The 23,206-nt window shown below is 41.7% G+C and overlaps 1 protein-coding gene across 1 annotated transcript in view; it reads right to left on the reverse strand.

Moving 5' to 3' along the window:
* epha7 (EPH receptor A7) overlaps positions 1–23,206 on the reverse strand; it is a 90,180-nt gene that overhangs the window by 29,409 nt on the left and 37,565 nt on the right. Inside the window, exon 6 of the mRNA XM_022764640.1 lies at positions 21,722–21,744. Coding sequence (XP_022620361.1) covers positions 21,722–21,744 — 23 coding nt within the window. The remainder of the gene's footprint in view (positions 1–21,721; positions 21,745–23,206) is intronic.

The raw sequence follows: 23,206 nt of genomic DNA on the forward strand, positions 1-23,206 counted from the left end.
TTGCATTCATGTTACACTGACACGCACACGTGAGGCACACTGTGCATGATTGCGCCTCCAATTCCTCCCGACGGTGAGTCCATTTTAACCTGTGGCGGAGTTTCCCGTGGCCCGCGCGCTCGCACGTTCATATCAAAAATGCCGTTTGCTGGTTGTAACAGATGCAGAAATCAGTGGTCAGCTTTGTTACATAATTGTTAAGCCAGCAGGGACCCCGCTTATTGAAGAAGCACTCAGCTTTCCTGTGTCAGTATCCAAATTAGGGAGCAGGGCTGGCAGCCTATCATCAGCGGCTCTCAGCACAATCCCTGATTTCTTCAAGTCAGCTAGAATTGGGTCTGCAATAGCCATATTTATTTTCCCTCATGTAGGGCATGAATAGAGTCATTTCGACTCCATTGTACCGTGGCCTGAATTTACATAATCATACGCCGGTAATGGTGAAATGATGGCTCTGTTCACACTGGGCACTAAAACACATCTTGGGGTGATCCTGTCACAAATGGACAGGTCTACACACCGGGGGGGGAGACGACACCAGGCTGATTCACCTTTACAGAAAACAGACAAACAATATTCAATCTCTCAGTGGTATTGCTGTGTATGTCAGAGTCCCGAGGGTGAGACTGATATTGATTACTGATAGATCCGACAGCAAAATGTCAGCTATATTCATCTTTTATATAACACAAATATTTTTGATATAACATTTGTTTTTAAAGATTCTTGATTCTATATTTTTATTTAATCAGCTAATTATCTTATTTATATATCTGATTATCTTAATTATTTATTATTATCAGTTAATTTATATTACAATATAGTGACACTGTTGACAGTTCAATTCATAAACAGTTAATGAATAAAATAATACCCATGTGGGTGCAGCAGTTTTTGGCCAGTCTAGGCAAGGCTTTCTTCACATTGATCCAAACACTCTGTATAGGGCTGAGAAATTAATCGAATGAATCAAACAAATTAATCACAATATTATTTTTTTGTTTTGCATATCGTTCAGCCCTAAATCTGTACAACCACTGTTGCTGTAATGAGACACTGAGAGGATAGTGAAAATGCTGTTTGTTGACACATTTCCATCGCCAGATGGAAATGGTTTCTGTTGCTCAGTCAACGAAGAATGGGGCCCTCTAGTGGCGAGGATGGTGTAAAATATACTTCCAGTGATAAAGTGAAGAGAAAATTTTAAAAAATGCACAAAGCCTGATTGTTATCCGACACAGGGCGGCCATACTCCCCCCGTTTTACCTCATAGGGATAATCTCACTGGACTCATTCTGATTCTACAGCTCAAACCAACTTCTGAGGCGTTCATGTGACGCCGCGGCAATCCTCTCCTCCAGCTTTACTGCCAGTTCAAATCATGTATGTTTCCTCTTTTCACAGTTTTGCCACCACAGATAAAATAAAATATGAGCAGTGAAGCAAATCAGGTCTGTTGAGCCGTATTTTAATAACGCTAGGTGTGAAGTGTAATTTCCTCCGGTGTCTCGCAGAAGAACCAGGTTGTGTTTGGAAAAAAAAAAAAAAAGAAAAAGGTCAAAATGATTAGCGGGACAGATGGGAAACAGCAGTATGATTCACAGAACAATCACATGGAACATAAACTAAATGTGTACTGCAGCTTGATTGTGCCAAACCCCCCCCCCCCCCCATGTATTCACCACAGACGTAAAACAGAGCCTCTTGATTTAAAATCCTTAACCGTCCACATTCAGAAACACGGGGCCCAGTTGTTTGTAATGAACGTCCCAGGCTGCCAAATAAGAACATTTGTTGACTTACTCTGGCAATCATAATTATTGTGACAATACACAGCAGGCCAGCATGTGTGTGTGTGTGTGTGTGTGTGTGTGTGTGTGTGTGTGTGTATGCACGGGGGGATGTAATGCAATGTGATGTGAGGCGGCGTGGTGGGACGGAGCGAAACGCTTTGAGATGCAGACTAGTTTTCAGGGAGGTCGCTGGAAATAAATGACAGGGTCAAAAACAGAGGAAAAAGCTCCGCGAGTTTGTAAATAAACCTCGTTTTTTGTTCACAGTCCATTTTCATCTGAACCCACTTAATCAGAGTAAATCCCCACAAGAAGTGCCTGGCTGCATGATGTACAACCTGATATCCTCGTGCTTAATTGCTGAATTTCCTGAATTCATTGCCCAGGCAGCTTGATGAAGTCATAAAAATACGCCACGCTTGTCCAAATCCCCCCTTTTTTTTTTTGCTGGTGAGCTGTGTTATAATGATGCTATCTAACTCCGGCACTGTCAGTGAGAATACACTGTGAAACAAACAGGCACAAGCCAGATGAGAAATGAAAGCACTGGTACTTGTTATAATGTACATGCTTGGCTTTGCTTATCCGCCGCCTCACTGACCTTTTTTCTTTTTTTTTCTTCCCCCCACTACAAGCAGCTACGAGGCACGTCTTTTCAAATACACGACCGGGCTAAGCATAGAGATATGCGTGTGCATACACAGCGGCTTTATCGTTTATCTTAATAAAACAAAGACCACGGAGTGAAAAGACACAGAGCCGATTACGGCGAGGAGCAGGCGCGGTCGACGCTGGATATTTACAGGGGCCGCTAAGCAGCCAAATGGCCTTCCAACCTCTTTGCTTCCTTTAAATGTCAAAGCGCAGCCTGAGGGCCCTGCGCTCCAATCTGAAAGCGTGATTGGACGTATGAGCACCACGGGGGGATTGATAAGTGATACAATTCACAAAAATGCACTGTGCTGCAGACCGATGGTGCACACCTGGTCACAATCCGGAGGCACTGCTATTATTTGGAGGTTTCAACCACTATGGTCGCATTTATCTGCTGCTTCACACAGAGGCAGCTGCTCCTGATGCTGCTTTCACTCCCTTATCACCAGCGAATAAATCTAAATGTTTTGGCATTCAACGTGAAAAATATTAAAATTTTCAAATTAAAAGCCACCGCTGCCGTTTTGCAGGATGTGGGGGACATATGATCGCTGAGGGCTGGCATCATAAACATCCATTTATTATAGAAATACCTCTGTCATCAGGAAGATGATCATATTAATCAGTGCTCATATGCTCTTTAATCACAGTCTTGGACGGGCTCCATCCCAGGGAAATCATATCCAGGGCCCCTCCAGCCGCCTCTGTAATTTTGCACAGAGCAGTCTAGTCCAACACGACGCTGATTGCCAACAGATCTAGGCCAGGCCTGCAGCTCTCCAAGACACCACACCGTTAAATCAGAGTCTAAGACGAGTCCAGCAAGCACCGAAAATGACCCCTGCTCAAAAACTGCCGGCAGACAGCTGCGCAAGGTGCTGAATGTGCTCCCTCGGCGCTGTAGTCTGGGGTTGCTGAGCACCTTGAATCTGTCGACAAGTTCAGATGAAGTGACAGCACGCCAACTTTGGTTATTTCAGCAGCCGTGGCTGCTGTTTTTCAGATTTCATTTTCCAAGAGGACAGAAAGCAATCTGCCGCACATCAAGTGGGAGGAAGCGGCAAAGAGTGCAAACACACCTCATTCCAGAGGGGCTCACCCTCATCTCCAAAGTGAAATCTCATCTCGACATGACAACAAGCAAAAACAACCGGCCTCCACTGACCCTTCAGGTCAAACCAGAACCAACCAGGCAACCTGGTCAACTGCCCCAAAAGCCCCAGGACCACTGTGATCATCTGATGGTGCAAATAATAAAGGGCCATATGGACCATATGTAATCTGGGGTCCCATTCTTCTAGAAGGGTCGAGATACTTTTCTTAAGACCTTTATATTTAATTCAATTCAATTTCATTTGTATAATTTGCATTTTTAATTTGTCAAATTTGTGCCCTGGGATGTTGTGTTGTGTCATTTTTACTATTTTCTGACACCCAATTCATGGAGTAATCAAGAAAATAATCATCAGGTTACCAATACTGTTGTACTGCATTAGTCTTGACTGGGAGGAAGGGGGCCAACAGGACTGGGATAATCAGGCCCTGGGTGCACGGTCTTATGGTTGCCATGCACAATCTAACACAGAATATATATGACGGTGTCAGACAGTATGGAATAAGATTATTTTAACAGCCTTAAAGATACTTCAGGGGAAAGAAGAGAGCAACATCTCCTCATGGCCTTGTGATTCTGACGTCTCTATTTTAAAAAATACCTCATGCTGAAAGGTGTTCATGCTTAGTCACCTTCACGCCGGCAGTTGTAAGGTAAACGCTCCGATGCTTCTGTTTTTGTTTTTCAAATAACCACACTGATCCAATAAATGACGGTGATAATGACCTTACAGGGAAAGTACGGGACTCATTTTAATGGGCACTTGGGTTTGAATCAATCGCCTGCATCTGCAGGACGTTAAGAGCGGCGCAGAGCCGGAGAAAAAGAGCACCTGGTGATAAGGGATAAGACCGGAACGCCCAGTCGACTCAGCAGCAGCCCTGTAATCAAGGGGACGGCCTGATGCCGGCAGCCGCTTTCGTGATGAGTAACCCCAAGGCCAGACACTCCAGACAGGCCTCCAGCCAGACGGCATGTGGAAGGGGGAACAAAAAAAAAAGAAAAATTGCACAAAAGCCTACTTAGTGGCTGACTGTAGTTGCAGGGATTGGCTTTTTTTTGTGTGTGTGTGTGTGTGTGTGTGTCTGTCATCATCAGCAGTGAACTCTTCTATCGCTCATCTGTCTGCTATGAGCTCACTTGATGTCTTCTTTATGCACAGACAAAAAGCAAATGACAGGACGTGAAGGGAACCAGACAGCAGCGCACAAACGCTCGCGACTGGGTGTGTCGCTTCACACTCCACGAAAAAAAAACAAAAACACACACACCAGGCATATTTGTCCTGGAGAGACACTCTGTAGTGGTAATAGCTCGTGTTGATCCTTTAAACGATCGGCCTCCTGAGCCACATCTTTTCATTTTCATATTCTGTTAACTTATGGAAGCAGCTAACTGATTATGATTAATGACTGCTAAACACAGAGCGAGACAAGCAGTGACTCCATCTCTGTGGCGTTTATGGATATTGTGGGATTTAAAAAAAATAAAAAAAATAAAAATAAAAAAAAATACATATCAGGCTTCTGGAACAATTTCAGAGATGGTTTGCCACAACTCATTGAGTGTAACAATCTGTTTAGATCAAATTCATAACGATGATTTATTAGCGAGCGTCATGTGAAAGCTGTTCTCAGTGCTAAAAAGCTGTCGAGTCTAACAAGAGTATTCCCAGACTCGTAACCAGCGCAGCCCGCCCTCCGCCGGTTTTCAGCCGGAGCTGCGCTGAGTGATCGGCTGCTCGCGGAGACAAAAGCCAGCTCTCAGGTTGCTCGGCCGAACTCGGCACAGATTGGCTCCCGGCTCCCCTCTCTGCCCTACAAAGGCATATCCACTGTCCTTTGTCCTACACCTACAGCACGTCTCCCCGCAGTCACCGCTGGCTTCCAGGCCGTAATGGCTGGGCACAGAGTCAGATTCGCTGCATGGAGAGACGCTGCTACACCTGCTAGATAAACCAGAGGGCTCCCAGAGAGAGAGAGAGAGAGAAAGCACAACCTAAATCCTCTCTCCGAGTCTTTTTCTGGGGGAAGAGGACAATGAATGAAGCAAATATGACCTTTGACCTTGGACAGAGGATTGCAGGAGGGCTTGCTGAGGTGGGAGATGTTGCTGTTTGCCACTGCGCTTGTTAAACTGATAATCCCCCTGAAAACATTTGCTATGATTAGAAAAGCTTTTCAAAGTGCCTCGCTTTTACACTACAGTTGATTATAACTAGGTTAAGTGGACAGCTGCTCCACGGGCCCCAAAATTGTGCTCACATGGTACATCTTGACTACGTCTGCAACTAATTGTAACTGACTGATTAATCTATTGATATTTCAGAATAATCAATTCTTCTTTCATTCAACAAAATTCCGAGAAATTGTCCAACACAATATTTTGCTCGGGTCCCCTTCACATTTTTACCCAGCCATGGGTTTCCATCTATATTTTTCAGGCTTCAGCGATGTCCAAAATGTAATATCTCAATAGAGTCCAGCCCACATATTGCAATATACCGATATATGACATTACTGCCAAACAAACAAAAAAAAAGAAAAATATCACATATGGTGGGAAATTACAATATTTTCGAATATTGCGATATTCAATATTATCAATATCAAATATAGGTCCAAGCCTGCTATTTTGTTGTTGCGGGTCTTATTTTTCACAGACGAACAGAAAAGATGGTCCATATGAGCATCGGAGCATCTTCCAAAACATGTTTTCCTCTGGAGCTGTCATCCTACAAAAACATTCAGTGAATGAGTGACTGGAGAAACCCCACCACAGACGGAGACTGAGGAGGTGCCAGCTCCTCCAGCCACAGACTAGGAGAGCAGACTAGAATTCCTCACAGCCGCAAGACTATTTGAGCTCAGGGCTGTGACTTCTGCCTTCTCTCGACTTGACTTTTCCTCTGCCTGCTGCTCTCTCCACCTGTGCATAAAGCCCACAGCTGACAGCAGAAGTTCACAGCACCTCTCAGAGGGCTGTCAAAAGTCAGGGAAAATGCATGAAATCACTTATTTAAAAAAGGGTGGACAACAGTGAATATCCGGGGATAAATTGCAATATTTCATTTCATTAAGCTAACTGCGGAACTGGACATCTGAGCGAGATAATATAACACTGTAATCTCAGCAGAAATCTGTATTTAAATACACATACCTGCAGCTGCTTTGAATATCTTAGATTCTCTATGATATTATTTGTTTTAGGTGAAAGAAAAAAATAATTTGAGTTGTGTTTGTTCATGGCAGACTGTGTGTGAGTGCTGTGTGAACAAAGCTTCATTCTTCAACAGTCTGAGCCCTGGCTCACTATCATTATAATGATGTCATTATTGCAAGATAATTAGCCTTGAAAATGTATCTTGGGAAACAATCTCATAGCTTGTACTTTCTCCTTCGAGCAAAGTGTCTCTGTTTTGCTGCCAACTATATATTGGACTTGATAATGACTCTTTTCTTCTTTTGGCTGGTTACAGAAATTTACTTCACAATATCCAGCGCGATGGCTTCGCCTTAGCGCAGGTAATACGAATAACAGACACTCTAATGAGATGTCAGAGATCATCAGCGAAGCTCGGGGAGAAAATAGCGGTGATATTGAGAAGGACTTCAAAACACTGCTGTGAGCTGAGCAACATAATACACCCAGCATGCTCAAGGTGGCACCTGGTGGCATTAAGCAATCTAGAAAGGCATTTTTTTTTTTTTGTAACAGCTCTATTAGCTGTATAATGTTTTCTCATTTTGGCTGTTTCATGGCTTTGTGGCGAGCTTATGGAGAGAGCTGCTTAAAACGACAGAGGCGAGGAACGGTTACATAAAACTGCGGGCTGAGCAGATGAATCACTTTCCCTACTGGGTAAAGAAGAAGCCTTTGGAAAGTCTTGTACCTTCTTGAAGTCAGCAAACTGATTAAAGTTTGGAGACCGGCCAGACAAGAAAAAAAAAAAAAAGAAGCTCAATCTGTATTTAACTGTTTTTTTTTTTTTTTCTTTGCTCAGAATCATATTTCTATTTTGTTTGAGATGGAGAAAGAAGCAGGTAGAGCACAAAGAGACGCTGTCAAAGTGGGTCTTTACAGAAAAGAAAAAAAAAAAAGGAATGAAAAGCAATTTCTTAATCTATCCCTGCTGCAAATACCACGCTCTGGTCAAATAAATTCTCAGCCTCCACATGGAAATAATCAGCAGCCAATGCCTTGAACACATTGTGTTGTCTCTTAAAATGCCCACAACTGCCATTAGTCACACAGGGACAATTAAAAAAAAAAAAAAAAAAGCTGCCCCAGCCCGTCCTTTGTAAATCTGTCTGAATTGCCTTAATCCTTCACTATTAAACTCAAGAATAGTTGGTGGGACCATTCATATCTATATAGACGGCTGCTCCGCGCAGAGCGGTGTGGATTCAGGCTCAGAAAGAAGCAGCAGGGGGTGGGCGGGGGAGGTGGGTGGGTGGGGGGGCCCGGGAGAGGAGAGGGGTGAGGGATGGGGTGTGTGTTGGTAGGGGTGTTTGTGATGCAGATTCTCCACTAGAAGAGGACCACCAGCAGTGTGGAGCACAAACACACACACACACACACACTCATACAGTATGTCGGTTTGTCAGTATATCAGGCAGAGTCTGGCCTTGTGGAAGTCACACGTATAATCAGCCGGTCGTCGGGGGTGTCGTCGCTGCCCCCCCCCCCCGCTGATGTGATGGAGCGAGGTTCAGGTTTTCACCCAGCAGACTGCAGAGATGTCAGTCTGCCTCAGCCTGCACGAACAAGCTGATGAAAGACTTTAACTCATACGGGTGTTAATTAGGTCTGGTTCAAAACTTAATACTTTTTTTGTGAAGACTGAAATGTGTCTGTAGCACACAGTACTGCTGTCATGATCTCATTTATTCTTTCATGTAGTCTCATTTATTCTTTCATTTCAGGTGATTCCAGATTCAAATAACAACTAATAGCAATTCTGGGCTGTTTAATTTGGGTTCTGATGCATTTAGCGTCTAAGAAGTTGGGTTTTTTTTTTTTTCATAAATGAAGAAACTGCTTTGTAGATAATCAGAATAAGCCAAATTTCAAATAATGCCCAGCTCTGTGTATGAATAAAACTCTCTTTAACCTTTTACTACTGTTGTCTGTTTTTTCTTTGGCCAGGAAATTGCGATGTTATTGAGAATACCTACTAGCTATCTTGCTAAACTTGCAAGCAAGCTATCTTGGGGTTAGATCTCAGAGCTCAGACTGTATGAACTCACTGAAGTTTCTGGCTGTGATTATATAAAAGAAAAATAAAAAAAACTCCCTCACAGACAGTTTCTCTCCTGACGAAGTCCAAATAGCATAACAGCACCATATGAAACCGGGCCAAAGCAGCTTAAAGTTGTGTACCAAAGCGAGTGACAGAGGGCTTCCCAATTGAGAGATGAAGCCCGACATCCTGATTAAAGCCGGCAAGGTGTCACATCATTGTCAGCCTTTGTGTATTGGCTGCAGGATTTTGCCATTACTGTAATTGGTGATTTCTGTCTGATAGGCAGCGAGGGAAGCGAGGCTTAGGACTTAGTGGGAGGGCCCGTGCGAGAGTTTGCTTTTCAGGGTGCTGAGCTTCTCTCAGACCCCCTTCCCAATTACCCCTGGAACAATGACAGACAGGCGGCTTTTGCCTCTTTGTGTCAGGCGTCCGGCATGTTTACTTAGCGTATCTCCAATCCACTTTGTCACCAGTTAATTGGAGAGCGACGAGTTATTCTGATGCAAATGCCAGGCATGTTCGCACAATTTAAAGCCAGCTACCGTCAGTTAGCTTGAGGTGACAAAACAACAAAAAAAAAAACCTATTGACAGTCTGGGGGAGAAGTTTTCCCCTCCTGCAGTACACTATGCTACGCTTTCAGTGCAATGGGGGGGGGGCTGACTTTACAGTATGCACTCGTCTCCAGCGGCTGTCACACTTTGGACTTCCAGACTGAATTCACCTTGTGTTATCAACTGCGATTTGAGGCCAGAAAGCACAGGATGTTATCTGCAGCGTGTCAGATTAACAAGCCCATAACAGTTGAAATACATCCAATCACTGCATTAAGTCACTGAATCTTTCAAGCTAGATGTAATTTAATTTTGCATGGCAGACAAAATCAAATACCGTCTTGACATTAATAAGTGATTATCTGTCGTCACTGGAGGAGTGTTTTCACAAAAGATGAACCTGCTGAAAACACGAGGTGGGGGGTGGTGGGGGAGGAGGGGGGGGGGGTCTCTGCAGGCCTTTAATTTCATCTCTCATCTAGACGTCTACAGCCAAAGTATACTGGTCTTAACACATTGTGACATACTTCTTTGGCAGCATTGTATGGCGAGTCACCAGTGTGATAGGGAGATGATTTGGGAGGAATTTACAAATTTAATTAACTCAGTCTCTAAGGATACAAGCTCTTCCAACTTTCATTTAGATGTAATCTTTCTTCGGAGAATACATTTCATCACACGGTTTTCACAGAAGAATAGCTCTGCTCGGTCTCAATACTCCACTACACGCAGTACACAGCGGCTGCTTAGATCTACAGAGTGTGCACACCACCGTGAACACACAGCTCGCATTTGGGGCACACATCGGTTTTGGGGTCGCGGTTTGGTAGGTTTTTTTGGTGCACCAGAGAGTAAGGTTTTTGTCGTTCTTTTTCTTCTCCATCTACTGGTGATGAAAGCATCGGACAGGTAGCGAATACGTCCTGGCCGAGCGCAGTTTGAGCTCGTTCATATGATGCAAAGGCGAAGGGACATGCTTACAGGGCTCCATCCCTAATGGATGCATGTGCAAAAAGTACAAGTATGTTAATGTTAGTTACCAGATTTCTTCAGTGTTGCAGGCAAACCACAATGCAATCCAAATAACAGATTAACAACCAGACAGTTTCCTCAAATCCATGGTGACATCTTTATATTGCTTATGTTTTCCGACCAACAGTCCAAAACCTAAATATATTCAGTTTAATATCAAGTAAGACAAAGACAAATAGCAGATCTTTCCATCTGAGAGGCTGAAACCAGCAAATATTTCTCATTTCTCCTTTAAAAAGTAAATAATCAATCGACTAATTGTTGCCACTCCAGTATGTTCCACAAAGCCCTAAGACATCAAGCTACTTAGAGGGTATTGGGATAATGTGAAGCTGATTATTTCCTTCACAGGATCACACTGAATCAAGGGAAGTCTGCCAAACTGAATGTCCAGGAGCAAATGTTAGTGCCTTTACAAGAACCCCTACCTACGGACGAATGAACATCAAAGGGAAAATATATGTTGTTAAGCTTGAACATGGTTTAGTTCAGGGTCCTTTTTATCTTAAAGATACCTGGTGTTGTAGCAGGTGCTACAATAACACAAGAGATTTAAACCCTAAACAAACCAGAAAAGAAGAAGAAGAGGCAGAGGCATCAGGAAGGAAAAGATAATCACCAAAAAATACTAACAAATGAACTCATAACATCATTAACTGCAGATATGTAACACTGGAAAAGCATCTAACAATGTACTTTTTTCTTCTGAGCAATTTGAGCAAACATTCAGTTTCCAGCCGAGCAGCTGTTTCTCTGAAGGTACCTGATCTGATTCCAGCTAAAATGTGTTCTACTCTTGCATTTTGTCAACAATGTCTGACATCACAAGGTTAAATGGGCAATTATTTTCTCTCAGCAGGACTCGCGGTGCCTCAGTCACATCCAAACACTTCCAAGTAACTCTTTGTCCCAGCTGTCCAAGGATGCGGCGCGCAGAGCGAGCAGAGAGGACGGACGGGTGAAGGAGATCATCCGATACAAAGGGACGCTGGGAGACTTTTGCAAAAAAAAAAAAAGCTCCCAGCCACGTTACCTTGTCACAGCGTCCCTCTCGCCCTCACTAACTTTCTCCAGCCCAGATGTGAAGCCCATCTGCTGCGCAGCTAATACCAACGTCCTTTCAGATCCTCGGCTGCCATAATGTTTTTACCGTTGTTTTATACCAAATAATTAAAAGCAGCCCACCAGATGGCTGTCACACACCCTCAATGCTTTGATAACAAAAGGATTTGGTAAAATCCTGGTTTTACAGCGCTGGTTTAAAGTACAGCTGAGGAAGCTAGCAGGTGTGCAGGACTAAACTAAGTCTCGGTCAGGCCCTGAAAGAATTTGAGGCGACAGCTCTCGAGGGTCAAAAGGTTGTCCATAATTGCCAGCGGCCTGTTTGAGTGGAGGCAAATGGACCTTCTGAGTTTTTTTTTTCCCCTTCCTTTCTCCAAAGCCAAAGTGGTCGGCCACAAACTCATTATGATTTCCAAGTGTGATGATGATCTGAATAAAAGGGGAGGGGGTGAAGCAGGGGGTCGAAGACATAATTAGTTTTCCTCACTGCAGGAGACAGTATGTTGATGAGACAATGAAAGACGGAAAAAGAGCCGAGCTGTCAATCTCCCCCGATTCTTTCATCTCACAAAGCTCCAGTGAGTAATGCTCACAGAGCCCCCCCCACCCCCCCCCCCCACCCCACCCCACCCCACCATCCCTCCCAACAAAAAAAAAATCCTCACACATCCTGCAACTGCAACACACGACCGTGTTATCCAACACAAACCTCTGCCAATTCTACGACCGTAAAACATTTCATGGAGCTCTGGAATGAAGGAGGAAAAGCTTTGAAAGAGGACGATCTCGAGCAAACACAACCCAGATCATGTTCAGTCAAAGTGCTGGAAACGAATCAAAATGTACATTTAAATATATCTAATTAGAAGGTCCATTATAATCAAGGTTCTTATTACCTTGACTCTAAACTGCTCACTATAGGTGAAAAATAACAAACATTTATCAAGCGCAGCAGCTTTTAAGTGATCACATGATTAATTACATGTACTTTTCTCACCGCAGGAGCAGCAAATCAGACACACAGATTTAATCAACATCTTGTTATTGCTCTTTTTTCTTTTCTTTTTTTTTTAATTCTAACATTTTCTCATGTTTTTTTTTTTTCATTTTTAAAAGGTTATTTCAATAGTCTGAAATCTTTTAAATCTCCAGTAGCAGTTCACACATGTCCTACTTGGAATCACACATGTTGCTTCAGAAAATATATTGGTCATCATTACCAATGCTATATTACACACAAGCATTGCAAATCATGTCTCAGCAGGAAAGCTAAATGGCCAGCAGCACAAAGTGGACAACTGCCCCAGCTTCATTATTACCTAATCTTGAGAATCTTTTGCAGAGGGACCCGTGCTAAAAGGTGACAGCACCTCTGTCTTCACGCCACAGCTGTCTAGGACGCTAACATGCTACAACTTGAGGCAACTCTGAAGATAAGATGCATTTAATTATTCAGGCCATTTAGGGGCAGCTAAAAAAACCCCACCACATCTGATAGAGTAGTTTTGGAAACCAAAACAATAAGATAATAAGCTGACCAAAAAGCTCAGTAGAGCTGAGGTGAACTGAGTTTATCATGCGTGTGATGCTGCTGTTTGCCTGTGTGCGATAAGAAAAATGTGCCCTCTCTAGCTAACATGCTAACACTCGTTAGCCACCGACCAACCTCTCTGAACCACCAGACAAAATACCAGTGACTACAGGAAACAGCGATCAAAGTTTAGCTATTGACTTGGGATTGCTGCTGTCTGTGTGTGCATGTGTGCATGTGTGTGTGTGTGTGTGTGTGTGTGTTTGTGTGTTTGTGTGTGCACGCTCTTGGGCACCTACGGAATGCAGCCCTGCTTGGCTTTCTATTACCCTTGGAAGTTCTTTTAACTCCTTCGGCAGGAAATGAAACACTTGAATGGCTCTATTGCAAAGTGCCGGAGCCATTTGCAGCCAGGGCCGTGAGATTCCCGAGCATGTGTTCCATATAAAGAGAGGCTCTGGGAGTCACAGGTGCATGCTGACAGGGTGACTGTGGTATGTGTGTGTGTGTGTGTGTGTGTGTGCGTCTGCATGAATGTACATCGGGAGTGCAAGCGAGTGAGTAGATAAAGAAGGAGAAGGAAAGAAAGTATTTTGGTGTTTACTGAGGCCTTACAGTTACCCGTGGGCTGTAAACGGAGAGCTGCTGCATTCCAGAGTTAAAGCCAGCTGCCTCCACTGACCGGTCAACGCTCGAAAACACACATGGCAACTTTAAATATGGAAGCCGAAGTTCACTTTTCAGTTAGAACTCGCCGGAGAGGAAAAAAAAGGCCAATGACTTTTATATATTTTCTCGCAAGTAACAACCGCTCCTATTACCAACCAACTGTTGATTACTTTCCTGATTACTCCATGTATCATTTATTCTGTAAAATGTTAGCTAAGAGTCAAAAATGTAATTATCAACTTCAGTCAGCCCAGAGTGACATCTTCAAATTGCTTGCTTTGTGTGGAAAACAGTCCCAAGATATTCAATTTACAATAGGATACAAAAGAGAAAAGCAGAAAATCAACACAGCCAATGAATGTTTGGCATTTTGCTTGACAAAACAATGACGTAATCGTAATTGACTAAATGTTTCAGCAGACTCACTAGGACTTTGCATGGTACAGTTAGTACAATATAGTATATTGTGTAATTAGTTATAGTTGTATAGTTTAGTTTTATCTCATTCCTACCCAAGAGCACATTTATGTTTATTACATGTGTTCTATAACCAGAGACTAAGAAAACCTCATCTACTGATGACCATTAAATGTAGCTGAAAGCACAAAAAAAGGCCAATAAGTGGACCTTAAGTTTTTTTTTGATGTTGTTCTTTTTTTGAAAACTGTTTCTGAAGACAAGAGTGAACTTTCAAGCTCAAATCAATGAGAATATTTATGAGTGATATAGTATTTATCACAATACGGCAATGTATGTTGGCTATGAACTAGCACCTAAATACTCATACAGTTCCATGTGTTTATTTACATGCTGTTATCCATTGATCAGACAAAACGTGGGTAAAACTTTTCATAAATTTCGATTACAGTTTCTGAACCCTGATTAATTCATTTGGATGACACACATTTGCATAACAATTACATTACAAGACACAATCGTATCATCACAATGTGAGTCTGCTAAACTTTTCACTACTGGGGCCGCAAGTCTTTTTCATTTGCCACGATTCTCTTGAGTCAGTCACTTTAAAGATACGAAAAAAAGAAAGCGTAGTACAGGTGGAGACAAGTTGACAAAGTCATGGATGAGTCTTAATGTTTTCAGTTACACAGCAATACCTATCTAAGTTTCCTAACAATGCTACCTAATGTAACTAACACTTGCCACCATAAGCTGGTCATACCAGACCAAGTGAGGCTATAGCAACAAAACACCTGGGTGTGTTGAATTGATCTAGGACGTGTTTTATTGCTAATGAATTCAACCTTTCCTTTGCAATAGGAAGAATGTTTATTTTTTTGCTTTAACATCAATATATATTAGTAATAGCTTTGCTTTTTGTGTTTCGTTTTTTGCAGCCAATGCATTTTTCTGATTTATAAGGCCTAGCAGAGAATAAAACAGCTTCATTAACTGGCTTCCAAACTTTATTATTATTATCAGATTTCATTGCTAGAAATGCTCATTGTTAGAAATGAAACTCTTTCACAAGCAGTGAAAAAAAAAATCATCAACACTGAAGGAATGATGATGAATAATCAGGAGCATCATTATGTTATAATGTGGTCTTTGATGCTCAACTTGAGAACGCAGTGTGCTCTGAGTTCTTCAATTATCAACAGAATGAAACCTCTCCGCCTGCTCTCCAGACACGCTCCGTTTTTTTTTTTTTTTTAAAGAAGTTTTTATATCCATTTCTCCTTTTATACTGAACATTTTAAATAGTTCCCTCTCCTCTGGTATCATGCCTGGCTATTTCAAAAATGCTCTTGTTCAAATCGCTGTTAAAGAAACCCAGACTCAACTCAAATTATCTAAAAAAAGAAATTTAGACCTCCAAATTTAGATATCCAAACTTCCCTTTTTAGCCAGAGTCCTGGAGAAGATTGCTGCAGTCCAATAGCCTTTTAGAGACCACCACTGTAGAGAAACTGGCCTTCTTAAGATCAAGGACGCAGTTGATCACACTGTGTTCTTGTTCCACTTAAAGCAATGGGTGGGCATCAGTGGTCTAAATTATACCTTACACAAAGGACTTTATAACTGGTAAGGTAGAGTTGAGGTCTTCCACCTCTAGGCTACATTATGGGGTTCCTCTGGGTTCGATACTTGGTGACATACCGTTTACATGCTGCTATTGGGACGTCAAATAAGATCGCACAACATCAGTTTCCATTTCTATGCAGACGATACACAGTTTTAGCTCAGCTTTGACCCCCAATAACCTCAATGAAATGTTTTCACTTGTAAAATGTCTCGAGGACATCCACAAACAGATGGCTCAATATTTCCAAAAAAGTCTGAGATACACTCAAATCAAGGACCTACAACCATTGTATTACCAATCAGTGTAGAAACCTCTGCGTTTTAATTGACAACGACCTCACCTTGAACAGTGATTTCAGATCTGTCATACAGTCAAGCTTTTTTTTTTTTTCAACTTAGGGACATTTCAAGAATTAAGCCATCTCTATCAATCAGAACTCAACTAGTCATTCATGCTTTTACGGCTAGATTATTACAACTCCCTCTTTTCCGTCTGCAGCGGCAGAAAAGTCTCTCTCATCTCGTCAATTAATCCTAAATGCAGCCGCCAGGATTTTAACAGGTGCCAGAGAACGAGAGCCCATTACACCTGTCCTTTCTTCTTTGCACTGGCTGCAAGTTAAAGAGTTGATTTTAAAATTCTACTTATCATTTTAAAAGTTCTGAATGGTTTGGCCCCACGCTATATTTCTGACCTTTTAACTCCCCATGTGCTGTCAGGGACCCTGAGGTCCTCCGATGGCTAAATCTATCTCCTCATTTAAATATCTTCTTAAAATACACATTTATAGTCTAGCCTTCCTGTGATCCTCTGTCTGTGTTTCCCTCACCTTCCTTTGTTATGTGAATATGTGTTATTGCTATTCATTTGTTTTATCAATGGTTCTATTGTTCTCATGGGGTTTTTTTTTTTATGATTAACATTATTATGATTATTATCATTATTCATAGTGCTACTAAATATGTATATTCTCATCGCAGCTCTTTTGTTCTCCAGGTCGCACTGTTATTTGTCGCACACTTCATGTGCTGCACCAGACCGACTACCTCAATTAGTGGCACTCACTGGGAGACATTAATAAGTGTCCAACAAACCTGAGATGGAATATATTAGAGTTCCATTTTTGTCGACAGTGACATTTCTCATCAACTACCCCTCAGGTCTGTAATTTCACCGTGCGAATACTCTCTGCTCATGATCTGTCAGCTTGTGGTGGTGGCATAGAGAGGGCTCAGGCACTCATGCCTTAATCTGCTCATGTGCTATTACAATATAGGTGGAAAATACAATGCAAATACAGGCAAGAAGCAAGGTTAGCTGATGCTACTTCACACAGCAAGCTCATTTGAATACATTAAAGAGTCTGTTCACCCACATTTAAAAACAACAAACAACATATTCTTTCAGGCATGAACATTTGTACCTCTACCCCCCTACAATAAAAATGAATGGAATTTGTTTTGTAGTGTTCAAAGCTTTAAAAAAAAAGTGTGCACAGATTTCCTGTCAACATCTTTCATCACCATAAAGTAGTTCCACTGTAAGCTAGGGTTGAACAATGGGAGTGAAGATCCCAGTATTTCCCAGGAGGTTTGGCCAAAGTCAGCTCCTCAAAAACTGTAGTTAAATGCTAAATTCTAAAATTTTATTTACACTGTGACTATTGGTTTCAGGAAACAGGAAACAGAGGATTCTCTGGTATCAATGTCAGCTGACTCTGCTTTGCTCCCGTCATAATTAATACATCCACTAAAGGTCGCCTAACAAGAAAACATAACTATAGGTCGTGATACGCTGTTTGCACTGACGACCTATGGGCTTTTTTTTTTTTTTTTTATAGTAGGACACTCTGGTATCTGTAAATTCAAGGCTTTTTAAGACCACTTTAATACCATGGACAACACAATTTTAAATCTTTTTGATAATTATACCAGCCAAAGTAAAACTACATGAATTTATTGACGTGTACATCAGATCTTTCACTACTTCCCAGCAGTATATAACAAATAATTCCTAATGATATGATTAATTAATTCATGCGCGATGTGGCAAAAAAGGGATTAGAGTACCTAATTACAAATGATTAATTTATTTAAATGAATTTTCACAGGCATCATTGCTTCATTTCATTTTTTTTCAACGCTTTTAGCACTAAAACTGAAATTCCCTTCACCTCCATTGTATTGGAGAGAGTGATTTGGGTGAACTGAACCTTTAAACATACTTGGAAATAAATTCTTCTTCTTCTGGACATTGGAAGTATCTGTTCTAAGTACTATCACATTAGGGGACATACCATAACTAAAACCATTTAGTAGCATTTTCATCACTAAATCATTTAGTAACAGAGTCTGGATCATAATGAGGCAGGAAAATGACACATGCTCAACTGCAGCATTTTCCCCCAGAGATGTTTATTTAGCTTCTCTGCAAAGACAGACTTGCTAATAGAGGGATCATAAAAATCTGAGCCTTGCTGACACTTCGATAACTTTGCACATTTAAGGCATTTGGCTCATCACTTCATTCAGATTCACCTGCAACGCGGCACAGACTAACGGCTCCATTTATTTCTTTTTAAAAGACACTTTCAACACACCGCTCTGCGAGAGCGACTCACTACATTTAACTCAGTGGATTGTCACTCTTACCGCTCAGCCCGCCTGTCACCGACATGTAAACACGCAGTGGAGTCTAGTCAACATTCTTCACTGTCTGAGCTTCCTGCTTTATTCAAACAGAGAAATCTTTATTTGTTTACACAGGGGTTTAAGCTATCGTAAAATACACACACGCCAATTTAATATCCCCAAAAATGTTGATAAGTGCCACAACGCTCAGGGAAACTTGTTCGGTGGCCAACTCCTGCAAGAAAAAGAGTTGTCAATGTCTCGGCTGAAAAAACGTGAATGGCTGACGACTGTGAGGGAAAGAGAAGTGATTTCAGAAAGGTGAGGGTCTGACTGAAACGTTGAGCTGCTCTGTGGAAGGTAAACAGCACATTGACTGCCAAAAAAAACATTGCCTCAGTCTCTTTCTGCTGCCTCGCCGAGGTCTGAATAATTAAAGCTGTGTCTGTGTCTGTTCTGGCGGAATACAGCCTATAGGATGAATCTGAATGCAAATCGGCTACTGCCTTTTCAACTTCCAACATATTCCCAGCTGAGCCAGAAACATCAGAATGTTGCAACTTTTCCCGACAGTTTTCAGAAGGAAATAATATCACTCTCTACAAATGTGCCAAATTAATAACGCTGCATCCAAGCACAAATAAACAGAGCTGAAGACAGACTTCTCTGCAGAAACAAACAAAAATAATCCACGGAAAAGTCAAAGACAAACACAAAATTTAGGGCTAATAGAATTATAGTAATGACATTAAGACTATGACTAAAAGTAATAATATCCATCTACAGCAGGTAATTATATATAAATGCGTTACATGCATGGTTTCTGCTTCAGTGTTAACTCTCTCTCCCTCTGTTAAACATTGTATTTGAGAGAATAGTTCAGTTGCCCAACCAGTGAAACCACCTGTTATGTAGCTGCTTGAACAAAAGTACAAAGGGATGAGGATATTTCATGTGAGCGTCTGAGCTGCACGTCTTCAATCTTAAAACAGTTTTTGCTGATGTCTTGGTTTTCCTCTGGTCCATAACTGGATGCTGACTCTCCCTTCTTTTTTTTCTCCTCTTGATTCTCTCTAAAATTTCTTTCCTTGCTACATTCTCCAGTACTGACACATCTGCATTTGCTATTTTCTATCATTTGCTAAAATAGGTAAATAATTGGACTTGATTTGCTCTGGCGCTGGTTGTGTCTTGACTTGAAAATAACCAGATCTGGTCTCTCGGACTTGACTAGAGTTTTGGAGAGCATTTGACTGAGTGCAGCAACATTTAAAAGGTCATATCTTTTATAGTTTCCTGTGTTTTATTTGAAGTGTTGATCCATAAGAAGATATATTTGTGGGTTTTAAGAACCAAAAACCATCTCAGTGTAGTTTTACATCTCCTCTCTCAGGCTTCTCTCTGGAGAACTGGTCAGTGAGCCAATCAGAACACAGGAGGCTCTGAGCCTCTTCTGATTGGCTTACTGTTTTCTGAATGATAGAATAAAAATATAGCATATTTGTGGTAAACACACAAAGAAACCAAATCCTGTAAGGTTTGGATGGTGGGTCCAGGTGGGCGGGACTGCTTTGTTGTGACATCACAAAGTTACAGGAAGTCCTGACGGCTGGTTTTAAGGCTCAGTTTCTGAATACAGGCTGTGTGCATTTCTCTGTGGACTGAGGCTTTGATACTTTCACAGTATTAATATAGAACCTAGACCTGATCTATAAAGAACACATGGACATCTACCTTATATAAAATGCGACCTTTATAAAAAGTGCAAATGAATCTCTAACTATACAGCGACAAACTACTACAATTCAACTGCAGATTCCTCTAAAATTCACTGATCACAATCACGCTTCCCTGGAAGGGTGAATCTATGACCTTTCCTCTAATGACACTGTCAAACTAAAGCATCAACTTTAACCAAGAGTTCTCGTAAATGGTATATACTAAACTTTTCATCAATGACCAGAATAAAATCAAGTGTGTAAACAGTGGATTCTTGGAAGGCTGAATTAAAAGAGCTAATTTTAAGTATGAGGCTGGTTTTATTCTATCCTTTCTACACTGTCAACAAATCCCATGAGACCCAAACCAACAACAAGTTTGTCTGTCTCTTCATACTTTCTGACTTCCCTACCCAAGCCAATTGGGTTATTATGTGAAGTTTTTGTTTCATTTCCAAAAAAGGTTTGGTAATTTCTTAAAACAACTGGTCGCTTGTTTTTAGCAAATGTTTCTCAATCAGGAAAAAATCATGTATTTGGATAAACACACAAGTACTTCTTAGTAGGAGACTATTTATTGTTGGTTTAGTTCTTTTATGGGATTTGTTGACAGGAAGAAAAACACAGAATATCGCCAGCCTATCTGCAGCTATCAGCTCTCTAAACCCACATTAGTTGAGGCCTATTCTTGACTACAGCCCTGCATGGATGTCTCTGCCTGTGTCCTTTTCCAAGGCAGTGAAACAGCCCGCTGCTCTGACAGGCTGCCTGCGCCGAGAGAAAGGACTGTCCAACGGCTGCGATAGGGACCAAGTGAAGGGGAAAGAGGCAACGCCAGCTTCTATGAGGGAGGACTCATTCAAGCACGGCAGATTCAGGGGGATTTAGGGGAGCTCGTCTGCCAGCAATAAAAGGCTGAAACAGGATACTTGGTGAGATTAATTACCAAGATAGGCCATGATAATGCCATTTAAATGGGAAAGTAATTAAAGTGCACCTTCCATGAAAATTATTCATTGCTGACGGATTGGGTGACAGACAAATCAGGAGGCATTTACAGAAAAAGCTACAGGTTAAGTGCTCCGAGCTGCTGCTCTGAGACCACCACAGTTTTATTGCAGCTGTTGAATCTCGCTGCTTTGCCCGGCTCTCATCAAATTACCGCAAAGCATGTGGAGCAGGAGGGTGGTGAAAAGAATGGGCTCCCAGGTAACGTAAAACCGGGGACAAATGCTACAAAGGAGGATCCGCTTAACTAGAAAATTACACTGGCTGGCACTGGTCAGTGGGGACTCCTCACAATCAATCAATCCTTCTGTTTAAGGCCACCATGGCAGATTAAAACACAAAGAGGGATAAATCAATGGTCCTATTGTTCCGGAAGTGTTACTTTCACGAATGCACTGAATTATATCAATTTAGCGATGATAAAGTGTCAATAAAGTGGCCGTATAGATTACCACTAATTTGTACCCATGATTAAATAATATCTTAGAAGGTCTCTTATTGTATAAAGGTCTCTGTCCATGTGTAGTGTGATTATAGATCAGGTCTAGGTTCTATATTAATACTGTGAAAGTATCAAAGCCTCAGTCCACAGAGAAATGCACACAGCCTGTATTCAGAAACTGAGCCTTAAAACCAGCCGTCAGGACTTCTGGAACTTTGTGATGTCACAACAAAGCAGTCACCGCTCTCAGCCACACCCCGAGCCCCGCCCACTTGGACCCACAATCCAACCTTGCAGGAGCTGGTTTCTGTGAGTATTTACCTGAAATCTGCTTTATTTTTATCGGATCACTCAGAAAACAGTCAGCCAATCAGAAGAGAGTCTCAGAGCCTCCTCGTTTCTGATTGGCTCACCGACCTGTTGCTACTAGAGCTCCAGAGAGAAGCCTGAGAGAGGAGATGTAAAACTACACTCAGATGGTTTTTGGTTCTTAAAACCACAAATATATCTTCTTATGGATCAACACTTGAAATAAAACAGAAAGAGTGTCAAATAAGGACCTTTAATGATCATTGCTCTCTTGTAGAGCTTAATAATTATCAAACCATGCAACTAACTCTGCTATTTTCCTTTCTGCACTGCCAGACACCAAACTGTTGGAGGACACTGACTGAAGCAGTCAAACTAAAAGGGAATATTTGTTTCTTACGCAATTGCAAGGGGCAGAGCGGATCAAACTGAAATGCTTAGCTTACATTCTTATGTGGTTCAGTATTTTTTTCTTTTCTTCTCTTTTGCACTGAGAGATTGTACTAAAGGGAATAGCCTGTTGTTCTCTTTGAATGTGTAAGTAGGTTTGTACTTGAGGGGAACTATAACATCATCCTGCATTCACAGCAGCTGCACGAGAAACGAAGCAAGGAACGGCTAAAAATACACACAGCGGGAAAAATGAGTTAAGCTGATTTCTAAATTCCTCCCATGTAAGATGTGGGAAACTTGTATGTAAAACAAAGGATGATATAAAATTTAATATTATGACTCTGTCTTCTCAGATGTTTGGAATGATGACCACAGCATTCTTGGCGTTTGACACAATCCCGTCAAAGTCACCACCGCCTAGAGCTCCCTTCACACATTCATCCTGTTATGTAAATGTGACTAAGTTAGTGCTGCTGCTTTCAATCCTTGGCCAGTGAGAAAAGAAGCTTTGGGCAAATAAATGAAACATGATAGATGTTGCGTACGTCACTACGGTTCTATCATTGCTGCACGACCATCAAATGTTATTGCGCTGTTGTTGTTATTGTTATTCAAACGCCTGGGGAACACTAGAGCAACAATGCGACAGAGCTAGGAGAGCGGTGGGAGTGTCAGTGGTTGTGGGGTTATCAAGGGGGGGGGGCGTGGTTCAGTGTGGTGATGGTGCGTGCCGGGAGTTTAATGCATTTTTTGAATTTGTGAAAGGGGCGTGTTCAGGCTTAAACAGCGTGTTAGAGGTCCCATATAATATAAAAGGTAATTGTCCATGTGTTTGATTATAGATCATGTCTAGGTTCTATATTAATACCACTAATATATCTTCTTATGGATCAAAACTTCAAAATAAAACACAGGAAAAGTTTAAAACACCCATCGACGAGTACTATAATGTGGCTCTTTCCATGATGCCTGTAAATGATGAAGATGTACAATATGAAAGACAAA

Source organism: Seriola dumerili, unplaced genomic scaffold, assembly GCF_002260705.1.
Source record: "Seriola dumerili isolate Sdu_G_001 unplaced genomic scaffold, Sdu_1.0 BDQW01000025.1, whole genome shotgun sequence".
NCBI lineage: Eukaryota > Metazoa > Chordata > Actinopteri > Carangiformes > Carangidae > Seriola > Seriola dumerili.